Below are 20,006 nucleotides of genomic sequence, written 5' to 3'. Positions count from 1 at the left end.
TTCTTTGCTCATCCATTGATGGAATTTAGGTTGCTCCCATGTCTTGACAATTGTAAACAATGCTGCAGGGAACATGTGAATGCGTCTTTTCAAGTTCATGTTTTCGTCTACCTCAGGTATTTCCTTCAGATAAATGCCTGGAAGTGGAATGGCTAGATTATATGATAGTTCTACTTTTAATTTTTTGAGGAATATCCGTACCGTTTTCCATAGTGGCTGCACCAGTACACATTCCTCCCAACAGTACACAAAGTTTCCCTTTTTCCACACCCTCCCCAACTCTCGTTCATTCTTATCTTTTTGATAGTAGTCATTTTAGGGACGAGGTGATACCTCATTGTGGTCTTGGTTTGCGGTGCCTTGGTGATAAATGATTTCTGAGCATCTTTCCTGTGCTCGTTGGCCATCTGTGTATCTTTGGAAACGTGTCTTCAGATCCTCTGCCTATTTTAAAAATTGGTTTATAGGTTTTTTTTTTTTTTTTTTTGCTACTGAGTTGTAGGTGGGTTTTTAAAAATATGTATTTTGGATATTAACCCCTTATCAGATATATGATTTGCAGATATTTTTCTCCCATTCTGTAGGCTGCCTTTTCATTTTATTGATTGAATCGAGGTCTTTGTTTTATTGAAATAAGAATTTCCCTGATATAAAGCTAACTCGTTGACCCTCGTGACTATATTGTAGTTGACTTTGATGAAAGCAGTAGGTCATGGGTCACCTAGTTCACTGAGGCCACAATAATTCTTTTGGACCAGACTTCTAGGCTGCCATGACCACCAGTGGAAAGTTCTGATCCCCACCTGAGCTGCATGATGGGGGATCATTGTTAAGTTGCAGCACTCCCCCCTTGAAAATGAAGCAGCCTGTGGATTTAGTCCTAAACGGACACTGTGACTCTGAGCTACTCCTGAGTAGAACAGACTGAGTTGTCTGGTGGGACATCATGCTCTCCAGTCCTGGGATGAAACGAGGGTCTGATGTGTAGGAGATGCTCAAAAAATGTTAATTAAACGTTGGTTACGCAAGTGGGTATATGGACATTAAACTGCTTAATTTAAAATAAACGTTTTGAGAGAGTTCCCTGGTGGCTCAGTGGGTTAAGGTGTCGCTGCTGTGGCTCAGGTTCAACCCCTGACCGCAGAATATCTGCATGCCACGAGTGCAGCCAAAGTTCCCTGGTGGGTCATTGGGCTTAGGATCTGGTGCTGTCACTGCTGTGGCTTGGATTCAGTCTCTGGCCCCGGAACTTCACATGCTGCTAGTACATATATATATTTTTTAAGGTCTAACGTAATTTTAGAGCATTTAAGGAATAAATACGTCGCTTTCCTTTTTCCCTATTAGTTTTACTGTTAAACTGTAGTCTTGGTACCTCTGTCCATCTTGATGAGGTTCTAGTGTCCTGTTAACTGAATGATGACAGTGTCCCAAAGTGTCCCTTAGAAATGCCACTTCTTACACTTCTCCTTCTGTTTCCATCAACTGCTTTTATCTAGCTTCCGCATTCCAAGTACAAAATTCATTATGTCAGGCAAATTATATAGTAAAATGTTTTTCTTAACATTTCCCCCCTAAACTTTCCAGTAATGCTGTTTTTTTTTTTTTTTTTTTCCCCTCAGTGTCTCATTTAACCACTTGGCTATGTTTTCTCTCAGTTGGAGGGTGGAGTGAGGGTTGCAAAGAGGGATGTGGGAATATGGCTTTTTTTTTTTTTTTTTTTTTTTTTAACAGGATCTTCTCTACACAACACATCTCTCTTCTGGGATCTGGGTGGTTCTTTAAAGTTTCAGGTTCTTTCTTTCTTTCTTTCTTTTTTTAATCTTTTTGTCTTTTTACGTCTGCACCCACGGCATATGGAGGTTCCCAGGCTAGGGGTCCAATCCGAGCCACATCTGCGACCTACACCACAGCTCACGGCAACACCGGATCCTTAACCCACTGAGTGAGGCCAGGGATCGAACCCACAACCTCATGGTTCCTAGTCGGATCCGTTTCCACTGCACCATGATGGGAACTCCCTCAGGTTCTTTCTGACAAGGGTCAAGAGTGCTGGTATTGTAGGGAACAGATAAAGATTCATACAATTTGGAAACCAAAACACACACACACACACACACACACACACACACACACACACACACAAAGGTAGGAATCTCCTCTTACTTTGAGAAGGAAAGTGTCTTCCCCCGAGCTTCTCCTGGATGGGAAAGCTCATCCTGTGCCCACAAACCACGGGGATACCTGCAGGTAATGCCAGAATTTTCCACAGGAAGCCTGGCTGTATCTTCTCCAACATGTGAACAGTTGCTCAGTTAAATCCCCAAAGTTCTGTGCCACCAAGAAGGGCCGAAGCTGTATCTGGCCTGGACATATTTTAGGACAGGTGTTATTAATGGCTGGACATGGCTTTGAAAAACATAGTGTTCTCCTGGGTCACTGATTTTGAGCTACGTGTTGCCTTGGGAAACTCAGAAAGATGAGTAAAATAGAAAATTCCTCCTTAGGTGCCTGGATGGGTTGACTTGTTCTGTGAGGTTATTTGGTTTTGGGGGGTTTTGTTTTGGTTTGGTTTTGGGGTTTTTTTTGGGGGGGGCACAATATGTAATGCCTTGGTGTGGGATCTCAGTTTCCAGTCCAGGGATTGAATCCAGGCTGCAGTGATGAAATCACTGGATCATAACCACTAGACCACCAGGGAACTCACCGGTGAGATTAGTTGATAGATCAATTGGATCTCTATGAAACAATCATTTTAGTTTAAATTTAGTTAATATTGAGCCATTTGTTCCTGCCATCACTGGATCACAGAGCCCATTGTATATAAAAGTGACTTTTAAAATATTTATTTATATCACCAGCAACACCAGCAAAGTAGATAATGTTAATTTAGCATCTTTGCAGTTACCTTCCCAACAAAGTGTTCTCTGGCGGAGGTGGGGGAGGGGGGCAGCTCTTCTGGGGTTCAGCGACATTGGGCACCTGCCATGTGCCAGGCGGCATGCCTGCCACTTGGATGACAAAGCACCAAGTCCCCAGGGTGTGCCCCCCGCCGCCGCCCCCATGAGGGACCAGAGGCTTTCTGCTTTTATACAAGGAGGCTGAGGAGCAGTTCAGTAAGTGATTCCCAGCTGATCTGTCAGGAAGTGGAGGAGTGCAGCCTGCAGAGCAGATGTCTCATGGAATCTACTGCTCCCTGTGATATTAGGACCTGAGAAAAACACTAGGGTGCACTGCCTGACTTCACCACAGAATCCCGAAAGCGTGTCTCCTCTTGCAGGTCTGTTAACACCTGTTCAGCCCAGTCTTTGCCTTGGATTCCATGGCAGAAACCTCTTTTTTAGGTAGAAGCTGTTCACAAAGATTGGCTCCACATACGGAACTTCCCTCCCTCCAAGAATATTTCCTCTGTCCCCTTGAGCCTTATCCCTGCTAATCCTGAGCTCAGACCCCCTGCTTTGACCCAGAGGAGGAGGACAGGAGGGGAGAGGAGGCAGGAGAGGTCCTGATTGAGCCCCTTTCTCACAAGTCCACAAGGGCTCAGCCGAGGCTCAGCAATGGCGGCAAGATTCGTGGGTTTGGGAATGTCGGAAATGGACAGAAGTTCAAAGTCATCCAGCCCTTCTCCCATCTTGTAGATGACAGACGGACATGTGGAGAGAGGAGGGTCTCGCAGCCCGTCCCCGGGGTGGATTTCATTATCACGTTGTATGAAGATGTGTAGATTTTAATGCAAAAGTGTCTCATTGTCTCCCGATGATCCCCGTGAAATATACTTGTCAAATGTCACGTAGGAGCGGACAGTTCCCTCTTCTCTGTTCCGTTATAGAGGGAACTCGGAGGTCATGCAAGACGAACGAAGGAGCTCCTCAAACTGACTTTGAGTCTATAATTAGGTTTCCAGATGAGGAAACCGATTCAGAAAGAGAAAATGACTCACCCAAAATATCATGGCTCAACTAATGACTGAACTGTGTCTAGAACCCAGGAAAATGCCCATGCTTTTTGTGTACAGAAAAAAGATCAGACAAGCCTGTAGGACCGACCAGATGACCGACGCTGGTGGTGCAGTATTAGAAATATTATTTTGGCTGACACATTTAATCCAGAGAATTTTTAAAAGTTACCGTATATTCTTAACACGGGTGCCTTGTGAACCCGGATGGCATGAATTTACTAATGTTCTGAATTAATGGGCTTTTGGATAGTATTTAGATCATTTGGCATAGTAGGAGATAATATTTCTGAGCAAGTCATGAACTAGAAAAAAATCTGTCAATCAAAATAAATTCATATTAGATGTACATTTTTACCTGTGCAAGTAAGGTCAGGATGAGAAGTCACCTTTTATGGCGAGGCAGAACTTAAGGATAAAAAAAACACCCCGGAGGGCAATTTACAAATAACGCATTTCAAACATTTGTTTTCCAGGATCTAGTTCAGGTTCAAAATTAAAAGGTCCTGAGCTGAGTTTAAAAGGCACCCAGCACGTGATGCAAGCAGGCCAGACGCTGTATCTCAAATGCAGGTGAGTGACGGTATCTGTTTGGGGACAGTCTGGTTGCCCTTCCGCAGGCAGAACCATCCCCTAGGGGAGCGGAAAGGCGGCCCCCAGAGCAGACAGGTGGACTGCAGCGGTTCCCTGTGATGTGCCGAGAGGGCAAGGCAGGAGCACCCAGCCTCAGCCGGAGGGTGATTCATTCCTCCATGCGAGAGAATTACTCACCATGGGGAGTTAGGGAAAGAGATGCCCGGAGCGTTCGGAGTGATTTGAAAGCTTTTCTACATGTGCCGCTTTTCTGTAAAGACGACGACTTGGCCTTGCTCCCCCGGCTACCTCCAAACAGCTCTCAAGAAAGGACGGCAGCATAGCACGTCCCAATGACACGGAGGCTCCAGAACTGGCCCCAGCGTTGACGGTCTTGTTTTCTCATCTGTGATCACAGAGGGGAAGCAGCCCATTCGTGGTCTCTGCCCGCCTCGGTGAGGAAGGACAGCCGGAGGCTCAGCATAACGAAGTCCACCTGTGGAAGGAGCGACAAGCAGTTCTGCAGCACTTTGACCTTGAACGCAGCTCAGGCAAACCACACCGGCTTCTACAGCTGCAAATATCTAGCCACACCTCCTTCAAAGAAGAAGAGAGCAGAATCCACAATCTACATATTTATTAATGGTAAGACGTCCATTTTCTCCATTCTCTTTGCTCACAGCTTTGCAGGGGGTCGTAAATCCACCTGCTCCGTAGGAAAGGGGGCTTTCCTAGCGAGCGCGAAAGGAGGAAAGGGTCTAGCTGTGGAAACTTCTGGAAGGCGTTTTAACGCATCTCTTGAGTGTCAGTCTCAACCAGAATTTTCAAGGACCGGTCAGTCAGTCATCTGCTCCCTGAAGGGCAAGAGTTTTGTCTATTTTGTGCACCACTGTATCTGTAGCACCTAGAATATCGTGGGAAGAATAAATGAATGGCAAGACTCTAGTTCTAGAACTTTCTTAATTATTGAGAAGCCCCAAACGGAATACAAGATTTTTGTCCTTTAATACAGCTGCATTCTCTGATAGGCTGGAATTGTAAAAGAGTGTTTTTACTAAATTTGTGGCAGGAATGTTGCTAATGTCTTTTGAAGGTTACAGAGTTAACCCCAGTTGATGATGCCATGTTGTTTCATGTCCACCGAGCGAGTATTATGATGGAGGAGCTGGCATGTGTTATTACATAGTGAAAAGGGCGAGTCATTTTATGAGTCATTTTTGGGGTTGTCATTTGCAGGGTACTGTTTTTTCCCTCTTAGAGAAGAACAGATGAAATAACCTTCAGAGGGAGGAAATGCAAACTCCTGAAAGACATATAAAGTGCTGAGAGGAATGGATTGCTGGGAAGAATAAGGAAGATGACTTGTCCCTTGGCTCTTCCTTGTTTCATGCCAGCCAATCTCCAAAACTCAGTGGGAGAGATGAAAAAACCAACACTAGGCTCTCACATTAGAGCTGGAGGCCTGAGAACACGTGAAGGGAAATTCGTAGGCCCCTCGGGCACACACTCAGGTTAAAAAATGAAACAACTGGAGTTCCTGTGGTCGTTTAGCGGGTTAAGAACAAAACACAGTATCCGTGAGGGTTCGATCCCCGGCCCCACTCAGTGGGTTGAGGATCTGGCGTTGCCGTGAGCTGTCGTGTAGGTTGCAGACGCAGCTCGGATCTGGCGTTGCTGTGGCTGCGGTGTAGGCGGGCAGCTGCAGCTCTGATTCGCCCCCTAGCCTGGGAAGCTCCATATGCAGCCAGTGTGACCCTCCAAAGAAAAGGAGAGAAAGAAACAACCAGCCGTCAGTGTCAGCAGCCTAACCACACACTATGGGTCTTCCTCCCGGTGAGTTCAATGAAGAGCCAGCTCTGTGCCTTCAAGGCAGCACCGCAGACTTACATTTCGGTGGGAATAGTCTTTGAAACAAGGCAACTACACCACATGGTACCCAAGTGTAATGTGTAATTACCCAGATCCGGGATTAGTCATGGAAGAAGAGCAGCATGACGTGGCTGCAATAGCTCCTTAGCTCTTATCAGCCTGCTTTCAACTGAGTCACTTGTCTGTTCCTGCCCCGCCACACTCCTGTCTGCATTGTGCGGGGGCTGGAGAACCAGAGGCAACAGCATCCTAGCTGGTTACCGTCCTGGGAATGCAGCAGGCTGGGGATCTTGGCTTGGGGGAGGCAGAATGCCCCCTGTAAGAGGGGAGGGGCTCGGGGGGGGGGAGGGGGGAGGGCTGGGTTGAGGGGGGAGGGGCCACAGACCGTGTTTCGTGTTCTCTCCTCGCTCCCCGTTGTAGGTTGTGCTCTTTCTGGCACTCGGGGACGGAAGAAAACACCTTTATTGCCGTCTCTCCAGGGGCATGGGGGAAAATTCATTCATACTAAAATTCCCATAAAACTTTCTCTGTGGGTTTATGGGTCTGACTTGAGAATCAAACGCTTGAATGAGTAAAGGCAGACTGTCTCTCTTCTTTGCCCTAAAAAATGAACATTCAGTTATTTTCATCTCTTGCTCCTGTGTTACTCAGTAGACTTCAGGGTTTCTGGAGCCAGTAAGCAGGAGAGCAGAACCCGTCTCCTTCAATCCCCTTTGAAATCGGAAGAGAAACACGGCTGCTTAAAATGATCTCCGCTTGACCTGTAAAGGCAAGCAGATCTGGCAACTAACTCTTTCTTGGGGTGTGGGGTCAGTTGTCAGTGTAAGTCCCTTGAGGGTAAGGTCTACATCTGCCTTAATTACTTATATCTGCAGAGGGCCTCCCAGGGCAGTGCCTGGCTCACAGCAAGAATTCAGTCCTAGCTGTCAAATGAGCACAGGAAGTGATTAACAGGGCACTTGGAATTTTGCACTGCAGTTGACACTGAGGATGATTCCAGGCCAACCGGGAAAGACTGCCATCACTACTCGTCCATCTGGTGTCAGGCTGGGTGGGTGAACACTGGCAGCCGGGCCATGTCTGCTGTCCTGTCGGGGCCCACCGACTTCAGCATAAAGTTACCAGTCCCAGGATCTCCAGTCTCCTGTGCAGTTTGGTTGGACAGAAGGAACTTCTCTGTTTCAAAAACCATGTCCTTGGAGAAGGAAGGATTGCAAAAGGCACAGGTTGTGTTTCACAGGGTGTGACCATGGAGCACTGTGAATATCAGATGTGTTCACTGGGAAAGTCTTTGTGAGACGGTATTTTTAAATAGCACTAATACTGAAAGATATTTGAGGAGTTCCCATTGTGGCTCAGTGGGTTAAGAACCCAACATAGTCTTCGCTTGGAGCCCTGGCCTTGCTCAGTGAGTTAAGGATCCCGTGTTGCCCCAAGCTGCAGCGTGGGTCACAGGTGCAGCTCAGATGCCACGTTGCTGCGGCAGTGGTGTGAGCCAGCAGCTGCAGCTCCAATTCAACCCCTAGCCTGGGAACGTAGGCTGCAGGCGTGGCCGTAAAAAAAGAACAACAGCAAAAATTTGAATCAAGAAGAGCAACGGTGGCAGAGCATCTGAATCTTCCTTGTTAATTAGCTGAATTTGCAAATACTTAGGGAACACTTGCGAGGGGCTTGTAACTCCCGCCTTGAATAGAACATCAGTTTTGTTGTCTCTTTTCTGGTAGAGTGATGTGGGTCTCCTCGTGACACTTTATTAAAACCCAAGTTAGCTGTGATACACTTCATTAAGCAGTTGTAACTTCCAAGCAGCCTAACATTGTATGCATGTCCTATTTTCCTTCTTGTATTAATTTTGTTGCTGAGGAAATTTGGTCTTGGGCTGTCGTTTTTATTGAATGCTTACAAATTTGCAGGCTTCATTTTATTCAGGGCACAAAACTTGTCACTGTTGCCTCAGGATTGTCTCGCTCCAGCCAGTTCCTAATGCGGAGCTGTGGTTCCTTTCTGGCTGTATTCCCTGGTCATCATTCATTGTTTTTGAGTATTTACTGGAGAATATGCTATTTCATTTGGAGGATTTCTGCCCCTGGTAAGCATCTGCCAGATGTGTTGGCATCTCATTTTGGTTTTCCGTAATGATAAGAAACACCATGAGAGGCATCTTTTGAAAAGGCATATGGGAGTTCCCGTTGTGGCTCAGTGGTAATGAACCTGACTCGTATCCATGAGGATGCGGGTTTGATCCCTGGCCTCGCTCAGGGGGTAAGTGCCCACATATATTATACCCACATATATGTAAAATACATATGAGTGTGTTTCAAGGGTCTGATCCCTTTCTAGGACCCCAACTAGTAGATTTGGGAGGAGGATTTTTGTATGAACAGGTTTCACTTTTTAAAATAATAGCTATTGGGAGTTCCCGTTGTGGCTCTGGAGGTTAAGAACCCAACTGGTATCCATGAGGATGCAGGTTTGCTCCTTGACCTCGCTCTGTGGGTTAAGCATTGCCATGAGCTGTGGTGTAGGTCTCAGAGGTGGCTTGGATCCCACATTGCTGTGGCTGTGGTGTAGGCCAGTTAGCTGCAGCTCCGGTTCAACCCCTAGCCTGGGAACCTCCATGTGCTGCAGGTGCAGTAGGTGTGGCCCTGAAAAGAACAACAAAAAGTTGGTTTTTTAACAACAAAGAAGGAAATTAATAAAATAAAAGCTGTTGTCAAAAAGCCAGGCTTTCCAGGGAGTGAAAAGGTGCCTCCGATAGTCCCCACCAAGCCCCCAACCGCTGCGCTTTACGGTGGTTCTGTGAGCCTGGATGTTCTGCTCCAGCACTGAGCTGCTGAGTTGGGTGGTGACTGAGCGCTTGGTATTTGTCGTCCAGTTTGCCCATATTGTATGGCAGGGCCAATCAGCAGGGCCATGAAACAAACAGGGGCATTGGGGAGTTCCCTGGTGGCTCATGGATTAAGGATCTGGTGTTGTCACCACTGTGGCTCAGGTTGCTGCTGTGGCGTGGGTTTGATCCCTGGCCCTGGAACTTCTGCCTGCCTCAGGCGTGGCCACACACACACACACCAGGGACACTGGGAAGAAAGTAGCAATCTGCAGATTTATTCACATTGTCTCGCCCCTTCCACGCGGTGATGCATGAAGGAGGTCACCCTCCAGCCCAAACTGAACCGAGGTCTTGGTGCTTTGCGATGCCACCAAGGTCAACAGGCCATGCAGGTCGGAACCAGGACATGCACAGTGAAAGAGAGGCTGAACAGAGCCTGTAAACATTTTTCAGTGGCGTCATTGTCATATTTCTGCGGGAGAAACTTTAAAGAGAAACTTTTTTTTTCCGTTCATCGAAATCCTCCTCCAAGGAAAAACAGGCCAAAACATTTTACATTTTATAGAAGAAAACCAACTCAAACCTCGTAGCCACAAGTTAGCTGAATTCTTTAAATGTGGATTTCTTAGCAAATTTATGACATTACCTGTTATACTGCTTGGTTAATGTGCAGCATCTTCTCTGGTTTTAGAAGTCAGTTGTAGGGGTTCCCTGGTGACTTAGTGGTTAAGAATCGGGTGTTGTCACTGCTGAGGTGGGAACGTCCACATGCTGTGGGTATGGCCAATAAATAAAAGCCAGTTGTCACCAGGTACTCATCCCCGCCCCCCACCTCCATCCCCAACACGTGGCTCCTCCCACTTACTTTCTGAAGCCCACGTTTATTCCAGCATGAACGCTTCAGTAAAACTGAGTTTCCAAGGTTTTGGTCTCAGGGACTAAGATCGATGCTGTCTGAGCCCAAGATTGTTGAGAAGCAAGCGTAACAGATGCCTTGCACCCCCAGCAAGCAGCCAGCACAGGCAGGTCAGGTGACAGATAATGTTTGTCATCCTTCTCACATCATTGCCTGATGGATTTGCCCAGCAGACAGATGAACACATTGGGCTGAATAGTTTGGACTCGGAGCCTCTGGGTTGTGCGTCTGGAAACCCAGGGGGGATTCTTAAAATGGCAGCAGTCTGAGGCTGACCTGCATTTGCAGAATTCTATTTCAAATGATTTTCTGTAGAAAATTCCTAGGATTGTTTCCTTAATTTCTCTTTCTGCTCTTTCATTGTTGGTGCATAGAAATGCGAGAGATTTCTGTGTATTAATTTTGTATCCTGCAACTTTACCAAATTCATTGATGAGCTATAGCAGTTTTCTGGTGGTGTCTTTAGGATTTTCTATGTATGGTATCATGTCATCTGCAAGTGCAAAGTGACCGCTTTACTTCTTTTCCAATTTGGATTCCTTTTATTTCTTTTTCTTCTCTGATTGCTATGGCTGGGGCTTCCAAAACTATGCTGAATAAAAGTGGCAAGAGTTAAGAGTTGCCATGTGGTTCAGTAGGTTAAGGACTTGGTGTTGCCACTGCAGTGGCTGGGGTTGCTGCTGTGGCACGGGTTCCATCCCTGGCTTGAGAACTTCCAGATGCTGCAGGTGTGGGGAAAAAAAGGGGTGAGAGTGGACATCGTTATTTTGTTCCTGATCTTAGTGGAAATTCTTTCAGCTTTTCACCATTGAGAATGATGTTAGCTGTGGGTTTGTCATATATGGCCTTTATTGAGGTAGGTTCTCTCTATGCACATTTTCTGGAGGGTTTTTATCAGAACTGGATGTTGGATTTTGTCAAAAGCTTTTCCTGCATCTTTCGTAGTGATTATATGGTTTTTATTCTTTAATTTGTCGGTGTGCTGTATCACACTGATTGATTTACAGATACTGAAAAATCCTTGCATCCCTAGTATAAATGCCACTCGATCATGGTGTATGATCCTTTTAATGTACTGTTAGATTTGGTTTGGCAGGATTTGGTGAGGATTTTTACATCTTTTTTTTTTTTGACTTTTCTAGGGCCACACCCGAAGCATATGGAGGTTCCCAGGCTAGGGGTCTAATCAGAGCTGTAGCCGCCGGCCTACACCAGAGCCGCAGCAACATGGAATCCAAGCCGTGTCTGCAACCTTAACCCACTGAGCAAGGCCAGGGATCGAACCTACAAGCTCATGGTTCCTAGTCAGATTCATTAACCACTGAGCCACCAGGGGAACTCTGGATTTTTGCATCTATATTCATCAATGTTGTTGGCCTATAATTTTCTTTTTTGTGGCATCTTTATCTGGTTCTAGTATCAGGGTGATGGTGGCCTCAGAGAATGAGTTTGGGAATGTGCCTTCCTCTGCCATTTTTGGAAGCAGTTTCTTCTCTAAATGTGTGGTAGAATTTGCCTGTGAAGCCATTCAGTCCTGGATGTTTGTTTGTTGGCAGTTTTTAATTATAGTTTTAATTTTAGTACTTGTGGTCGGTTTGTTCATGTTTTCTATTTTTTTCCTGGTTCAGTCTTACATACAGTTCTGAACCTTTGTAAAGAAAGTGGCATTTCAAAAGGATACAAATAAACTTATTAGTGGAGCAGAAGCAGACTCACAAGCTCTGAAAACAAACCTCTGCTCATCAAAGGGGACAGACTGGGGCTTTGGGACTGGCACTGGCACATGCACACTGGGGCACAGGGAGTGCCTGGCCCACGGGGACCTGCCGTATAGCGCAGGGGACTCGACCCAATAGTCTGTGATAATCCATTCTGCAAAAGAACAGATGTGTGTGTACATAACTAAATCACTTTGGTGAATAGCAGAAGGTATCACAATACTGTTAAGTCAATTATACTTTACTAAAACTTATAAAAAAAAACCCTAGGAATTTTCCTAGGAATTTCGATGGAAACTGCATACGGCGTCATCAGAAATCTAGCACAAGGTCAGGTTTTGCAGGATGTTTTGTTTTGTTTTGTTTTTTCATTTTGATGACGGTGTGAAGAAGGGGACGCCAGTGTTGCCCAGATTTCAGATACACACACCGACCCCATGGTTGGTCGGAACTGCCGTTTTTGCCCTCAGAAACAGAGCCCTCTGCAGCCTGGCGCTGTGCCCCTCTGGGGCTGAGGCGGGAAGGAGGGATCTGTTCCGTCCATCATGGGCGGGGGGACCAGCTGGTTGGGACCACATGGCGAGAGTCTGGAGAAGGGTAACTTAACTCTTAGCCATTCTCCTTTCCAACTACATGAGAATCTCATGGAAGACATTCTTGGTAGCTGGAAGCCCATTGCTGCACATTTCTCTTCTAGAAACATTTTTTGTCCTCAGAAACCAAGGGACTTTGACGGCAGGAATCCCTGACATGTGGTTGGGACAGAAGCCACTCTGGTGGTGGGTTTGTTGGCAGTCGGGAGCGGCCCTTCTTTTCTCAGCCCCCATCCCAAGCCCTGAGTTCAGCTGGCATGTTCTAGAAATTTCACCCGTAGTTCTAGATGGTACCTGCCAATTAAATGCTCAGGTCATTCCTTGAGAGAGAGAGCATTTCTTGACATTCTGTAGGCTCCAGACCAGGAAACTGTCACATGCACGCTCTCCTGGGCCACTGCTTGGCTAGCAGTCACACAAGTGCATGTCACCCAGCATTGAGTAAACGAACCAGTCCTCAGAATAATCAGAACGAACACACTCTTGCACAAGCCACTTGGACATGACCTAAGGCTTGGAAGAATTAGTGGTTGAGGTAGAATTATGAAATCTCAAAATGGCAGTGAAGCCCAAATAAAAGGCCAGTAAAATCGACCCTACCCTCTCATTTTCCCCTGACACATGAGATGTATGGAAAACAGTCCATCAAAACGTCATAGTTTTAAGGATTTGAAAAATCTCCTTGGTGTCATTTTTTTTTTTTTTTTTTTTAAAGAAAAACGAGCAGGGGACTTTTTCAGAAGAAATCCCCTTAAGCTGAAAAGGCTTTAAGTTTCTGACATTTCATAACTTTCTTTAATAATGGTTCTGAAGCGCCAGCCCTGCCTGGAGACAGAGAGGGGCCCTGTTTTGATCTTTGTGGTTCAAACCCCCTTCAGTCTTCCCTTTACGGTTTACCATGTGTACTGTTTTGTCATCTGCTGCTGTCCTCTGGGCTAACTGTGCTTCACAATTGGTGACTCATGCGATCAACACCCCTCCCTTCCTTCCTTCATCAAATATCAGTTAATACACTAATTTGACACAACACGATCCTGGGTTCACATTGGATTCCCATCCCTGTTGGGCTACACGGAAGGCTTTGACTCTCTGCAGACTGTGAAATTAGAAGAACGGTTCATGCTTGGGTCTTAGCGCGGGGTCCATGCTGTGCGAGGCACCCGCATCTGGTAGCGATTCCATTCTCATAAAAACCCCATGACGTTGCACTATTGTCTTCATCTTCTTTTCACAGAAAGGTTAGGTAACTGCCCAGAGCACTAGTCACGAAACAGAACTAGTCACATAACCAGTACACAGTGGAGAGGCAGCGCGGTTCTTGTCCTCAGGAATTCATGTATGTAAAACCCTTGGATTGCGTGTCGGTCTTGTTTACTGTTGTGCTACCAGGGTGGCTCCTGTTACCATCTTGGAGGCTCAGTTTCCTCATCTGCAAAACAAGAAGTGTGGTACTTGGGGTTGTCAGGAGATCCAGTGAGGTAATACCATGTGCCTACGCTTAAGGGGCCCATTGGGTAAGGACTGCTGTGGTGAAAGCCACTGTGACTGTGCTGGGCAGAAAGTGCAAAGGGGGTCCCCCCACCTTTCAAGGGCCTTCAGTTGGTAGGGCAAGTAAGACAGGTTCCAGCGAACCCTGTTGCAAAGCCCTGTGGGAAGAGAGCAGTAAGAAAGGCACAGACGAGGGGCGCTCTGCTGGGGACACCCTGCCTCGCCCCAGCTCTTGTGCACCAAGTGAAACATGGGAAGCTGCCGAGGCTCCCCGCAAACGAGGCTTGACCTCCTTCAGCTCGGAGTCCCCTCCCCAGCTCTGTGGGGAGACCAGGGGCTCATCCTGATGGGTCAGCCACGCTGGAGGGGCCCGGAAATGTTTGCTCCCTGGAAGAAACGGGGGAGGGGGTGTTTCATTTCTCTTGGTCTCCCGTGGCGCCTGGGCCTTGAGGAGCAAATTGAGGACACACGCGGGAGCCAGATCTGGGAGCAACAACTCGCATATCATGGGACTGAGTCTCCATCCCCCAAATTTCCAACTGGCTCGACCTGTGCCCTGGGATGTGAGAGGGGACAGGAGTGAGTGGTGAGGACTGCATTTAGCGTGCAGAGCCCGCCCACCACCCGCGGTCGGCAGGGGAGGCGCTGGTCGGAAGGGCACCGTGAGAAAGGCTTCAGCGGACACCGCGTTTGCCAAGAGAGTGAACGCAGCGTGGAGCGTGTCAGTAACCGCCCGGGGGTCAGAGTGAAGGTGGCGCCGTCTTACTCTTGAGTTGGCGCTTCAAGAGGGACGATGAAAACGGGGATTCCAAGCCAGTTGCTCAACCCTTGCCAGATTCATCTTCCTCATCTGCAAAGCGGGTACCTGCCCCATAGGGCTGTGAGCCTTAAGCAGTCGGATGGCTTTGTTATCGTCGTTGGCAAGGAACTGAAATGTTTAAAAAGTGAAGAATTTAAAAAAAGGGAGAGAGATTCAAAAGTAAAGGAAACTAGGGGACACAAGGGTGTGGGTGTCTCCTTCAAAGGTTTCCTGCGTGGGAAGGAGGTTAAACTTCATCTTTATAATCCCGGATGGCAGAGCTGCTGTTGAAGAATGAAGGCCGTCAGGACAGGCAGATTGCAGCTTGACCTAAGAAAACACTTTCTAACGTGTAAAAGCTCGCCAGCAGTGGGATGAACTGTCTGGTGGTGAGTTCCCCGTGTGTCTAGGTATTCAAGGCCAGCACAGGTGCTTACCTGGTGGGATTGGACAAGATACTGCACCGGGGCCTTTCCACTGCTGTGATTGGGGTAGACCTGGTCACTATCATTTATTGATAATCTGGCTGAGGTTCATTGCCATATAGCATCTCATTTCATCCTTCAAACCCGATGGGATAAATTCTATTATCAGTCTCCTTTGACGGGAAAGTCGGAGAAGTTCAGTACCACATTGGAGCTTGCATACTTTGTAAGTTCCCAAAGCTAGCTTTGGACCCAGATCCACTTGGCTCTGTGGCATTTGCTCTTGCCCGCATGGTCTTGCCAGGCTTCCCCACAGCTCCCTTCAGTCTTTTTGTGCAGAACGAAATGGAGAGGGCGGGCGGTGCTGGGTTGCAGCCTGGAAGCGTTCAGGCCAGATCCAGCTGACATACGTTTTGATTGGCAGGCGCAGTGCTTCTGGTTGCCAATATTTAATAATCGGAGGAGTTCACAGAAAAATCTGATTTCCTACTTATCACTAAAAACTGGAAACTCTAGTCTCGCTGGCCTGGATTCCCACTGGGCAGCCGCTGGCTGCAGCAAGCAGGGGCGGCCCCCTCCAGACACAGCCTGGCATTCTCCGCTGCCCCCGCCTCTACGGCATCGCAACCCTCGCCCCCCGCCCCCCCATATCAGCCTTTGCTGCCCAGCCCCGAGAGGGATGTCAGCGGGCTGCCCTCCGTGCCAGTGTTTCATGTCAATGTTAGCAAACCACGTGCTTGGGGATCGGAAAGTGCTTGTCATATTTTCTAGAGGAAGCTGAGTCCAGAGCGTTGCAGGGTGGCAGTGCCAACCTCAGCAGAAGCCTGGCTCCCGACACCCACTGCACATGACCCTGGAGGGGACGTTGTGCTGGGAACCTGGAAGCTGCCCTCTGGGAGAACGGGTGTCCCAGTGACTGGACACCCCCTGCACTGGAGGAGGGCTGTGCTCTTGGAAGGACTTTCTTTTCTAGACGTCAAAGAGGGACTTTCTCTGGTTTGGCCGCTCTTGGTCCTGAAGTGGTTGTGTCACAGACCCCAGAGTCCCCAGGACCATACAGGAGAGCGAGCTAAGCAGAGGGTCCAGTGACTCAAGCTCGATGTTAACGGAGTTTCTCATCAGGCTGTCGTTCCGTGTCTCTTAAGTTCTGCCAGAAGATCCCACCTTACCCCTGTCTCTGCACCATCTTTCCTTCCTTCCATCATGTTGGTTGGGTATTTGAAGGCGAAATTGTCACTCCCAAGTCATTCAGGAGGGTCATGGCCAGACGTTGGTGTGGTGCAGAATCCTCTCTAGGACCAGGACCTGAATGCAGCTTTGGCTCAGCCGTTCATACTATTCTTGTGCTGTGGGAAGGTCTCACCTTCTCTCTAGGGCTCAGTTTCCTCTTCTGTAACACGAGAGGCAGTGTCAGGGTACCATACGAGTCCCTTAACAGATTTAGGGTTTTATGATTTAGAGGCAGAACTGGGAATAACAGGACCTGGGACATGGCCCAGAATCTTGGCAGTAGAAGGAGTTGTAGTCTTCCATCAGAGCTACTTGCCTTCCTTTCTCCTTCCTTTCTGTTTCATTTCCTTCCTTCCATCATCCATCGATCCATCCTTCTATTATCCATCTATCCGTCCTTCTATTATCCATCCTTCCATGACCCATCCATCCTTCCATTATCCACCCATCCATCCATCTATTCTTCTATTATCCACCCATCCATCTATTCTTCTATTATCCATCCATCCTTCCATTATCCAGCCATCCATTCTTTCTTCCTTTCCCTTTTCTCTTCCTTCTTACCTTCCTTCCTAGCTTTTTTCTTTCTTTCCTTCTGAGATGCTTTCATTGATGAAGATGAAAATGTGACTGAGGTCATCCACTTTGTGAGCCCAGAAATCATCTAAGCATCTTGTGTGAAGACCCAGTGAGCAAGTTTCTAGGAAGCATGAGATCTGAGACCTTGGTTGCCTTCCTGGACTTAAGAGGCTCGTCAGGCACATCATCTACCCCACCCTCCACTCTTACCTAGATCATCAACTAACTTATTTAGAACTAGCCATAAGTTTAAAAATTTGTTCTCCTTCTCCAAGGCAGAATTTAGTACTTACTTTTTCCTCTAATCAACAGGAATGTTTCCTGGGGGGAGGTATGTGCGCTGCCTATGCAGGTAGACCTAGAGTCCATGGATGTGCTTTCTCAAGGCACTGACTGCATAATGCACCCTAATTTCATTTTTTTAATGCTTCATCTACTATCTTCTCCATAAACATCTGTTGACTGAGTGCCATGTGCTCAGCCTATGCTGGACACTAGGTCAAAATGATAGATTATTCTGATTGCCTGCCCCTAGATGGCCACATTTCAAGGAGCAAACTCACAGATAAAGTAAGAGGAAGAGGGGAGCCTGGAATACTGTCCCTGTTCTCTTCTCTCCTTTCCTTTTTTTCTTTTTTTTTGGTCCTTTTCAGGGCTGCACCTGCAGCATATGGAAGTTCCCAGGATAGGGGTCAAATCAGAGCTACAGCTACCAGCAATGCAGGATCCGAGCCACGTTTGCAACGTATACCACAGCTCACAGCAATGCCAGATCCTTAACTCATGGAGCGAGGCCAGGGATCGAACTTTCAACCTCATGGTTCCTAGTCAGATTTGTTTCTGCTGTGCCACAAAGAGAATTCCCCTTTTCCATTTTTTTAATTGGGTTAGTTGTCTTTGTTACTGAGTTGGTAAGAGTTCAATTTTTGTTATTAATATATTAATATATTTTATATAATTATCCTAAATACATATTCTAAATATATTCTAGACATATCATTTAGAGCTATAATTTAGATACTCTCTCTATATATATATAATCTAGATCTTAATGTTCTGGATATATATATAAACATTTATATATTCTAGATACAAGTCCCTTATCAGATACATAATTTGTAAATATTTTCTCTGTTCATTCTTTTCACTTTGTTGATAGTTGATAGTATTCTTTTTTTTTTTTTTGCTTTTTAGGGCCATACCTGTGCCATATGGAATTTCTGGGGGTAGGGGTCGAATCAGAGCTACAGCTGCCTACACCACAGCCACAGCCACGCTGGATCCGAACCGCATCTGGGACCTACACCACAGCTCATGGCAGTGCCGGATCCTTAACCCACTAAGGAGGCCTGGAATCAAACCCGCATCCTTGTGGATACTAGCTGGATTTATTTTGCTGAGCCACGAGGGGAACGCCCTCAGCAGTATTCTCCAAAGCCCAAAAGTTTTAAATTTTGAAGACTGATGTGTCAAAAACCAGCGGACCATGGACTCGTGGACTTCTTTCTGACTCTTAGTCTCCCTCCATTGATCTGTACGTCTGTCTTTATGCCAGGACCACCCTGGCTTCACTCCTGTTGTTATAGTCTTAGTAGTAACTTTGAAATCGAGACACATAAATCCTCCAACTTTGTTCTTTTTCAGGATTGTTTGGGCTCTTCAGGGTCCCTTTCAATTCTGAATTTTAGCATCAGCTTCTCAGTATCTACACACAAGTCAGCTGGCGTTCAGATGGGGATTGCGTGGAATCTGTAGAGCAATTCGAGAAGCACTGTCATCTCAACAAGAGGAAGCATTCTCCCTCGTGAACACAGAATGCTTTTCTGTTTTTTAGAGCCTTAATTTCTTTGCACAGTGTTCTTGCACTTTTCAAGATGTAAGTTTTACATTTCTTTTGAAAAATATTGCTAAGTATTTTATTCTTTTCGAGGCTATTATAAGTGAATTTTTTCAAGTTTCATTTTCAGATTGTTTTCTGCGAGTATGTAGAATATAATTCTTTCTTGGTATATTGATTTTGAATCCTGAAATCATGCCGAACTCAATTTTTAGGTCCAATGAATAGTTTCTTGGTGGATTCCTTAGGCGTTTCTATATACAAGATCATGTCATTTGAAAATAGAGAACATTTCTTCCTTTCAAATCTGGATGCCCTTTATTTCTTTTTCGTGCCTAATGGCACAAGCTGGAATGTTCACTGCAGCCTTACTTAGTAGGATAGCCATAACAGGCATGGAACCCAGCACAGTGTTGAACAGAAGAGGTGAGAGCGGACAGACAACCGTGTCTTGGTCCTCATCAGGGGGAAAGCATTCAGTCTTTCACTGTTAAGTGCGATGTTCGTTGTTAGGTTTTTTGATAACACGCCCAGTTTGTTGAGTGTTTTTATCATGAAAGGGGCTGGTATTTTGTCAGATGCTTTTTCTGCATCTTGTGAAACAAACTTACAGTTTTGGGCTTTTGTTTTCCTGATAGGGTATATTAATGACATTGACTGATTTCTGGATGTGAAATCAATCTTGCATTCCTGGAACAAATCCCACTTGGTCATGGGGCATAATTCTTTTGTGAAGAGTTTGCTGGGAATGTGTTGTTTTTCTGCATTCATATTCATGAACGATATTGACCTGTAGTTTCCACATTATGTCTTTGATTTTGGTATCAGGGCAATACTGGCCTCCTAGAATGAATTGGGAAGTTTTCCCTCCTGTTCTCTTTTTTAAGAACAATAGGTGAAGAATTGCTATTAGTTCTTTAAATGTCTGGTAGAATTCACTGGGCCTGGGCTTTTCTTTATGGACAGTGTTTCGATTACTGATTCAGTACCTTTACTTACAGGTATATTCAGGTTGTCGGTTTCTTGCTTAGTTTTAGTAGTTTATGTCTTTTTAAGAACTTGTCCATTTCATCTGCTATCTAATTTATTGGCATACAATTATACTGACTTTATAATGCCTTTTATTTTAGTAACATCGATAGTAATATCTACTGTTCCTTTTCTGACTTTATTAATTAGTCTTTTCTCCTTTTT

General features: G+C 46.2%; 1 protein-coding gene across 5 annotated transcripts in view; it reads left to right on the top strand.

Moving 5' to 3' along the window:
* The window catches only part of FLT1 (fms related tyrosine kinase 1), a 176,398-nt gene that overhangs the window by 25,535 nt on the left and 130,857 nt on the right, over window positions 1-20,006 (top strand). For all 5 annotated transcript variants that reach the window (XM_021065525.1, XM_021065524.1, XM_001925740.7 and 2 more), the window contains exons 2-3: window positions 4,432-4,528; window positions 4,947-5,173. In XM_021065525.1, the coding sequence (XP_020921184.1) occupies window positions 4,494-4,528; window positions 4,947-5,173 (262 nt within the window). In that variant the 5' untranslated portion in view covers window positions 4,432-4,493. The remainder of the gene's footprint in view (window positions 1-4,431; window positions 4,529-4,946; window positions 5,174-20,006) is intronic.

Source organism: Sus scrofa, chromosome 11 (assembly GCF_000003025.6).
Source record: "Sus scrofa isolate TJ Tabasco breed Duroc chromosome 11, Sscrofa11.1, whole genome shotgun sequence".
Lineage (NCBI taxonomy): Eukaryota > Metazoa > Chordata > Mammalia > Artiodactyla > Suidae > Sus > Sus scrofa.
This window is presented reverse-complemented; position numbering and strand designations above follow the sequence as displayed.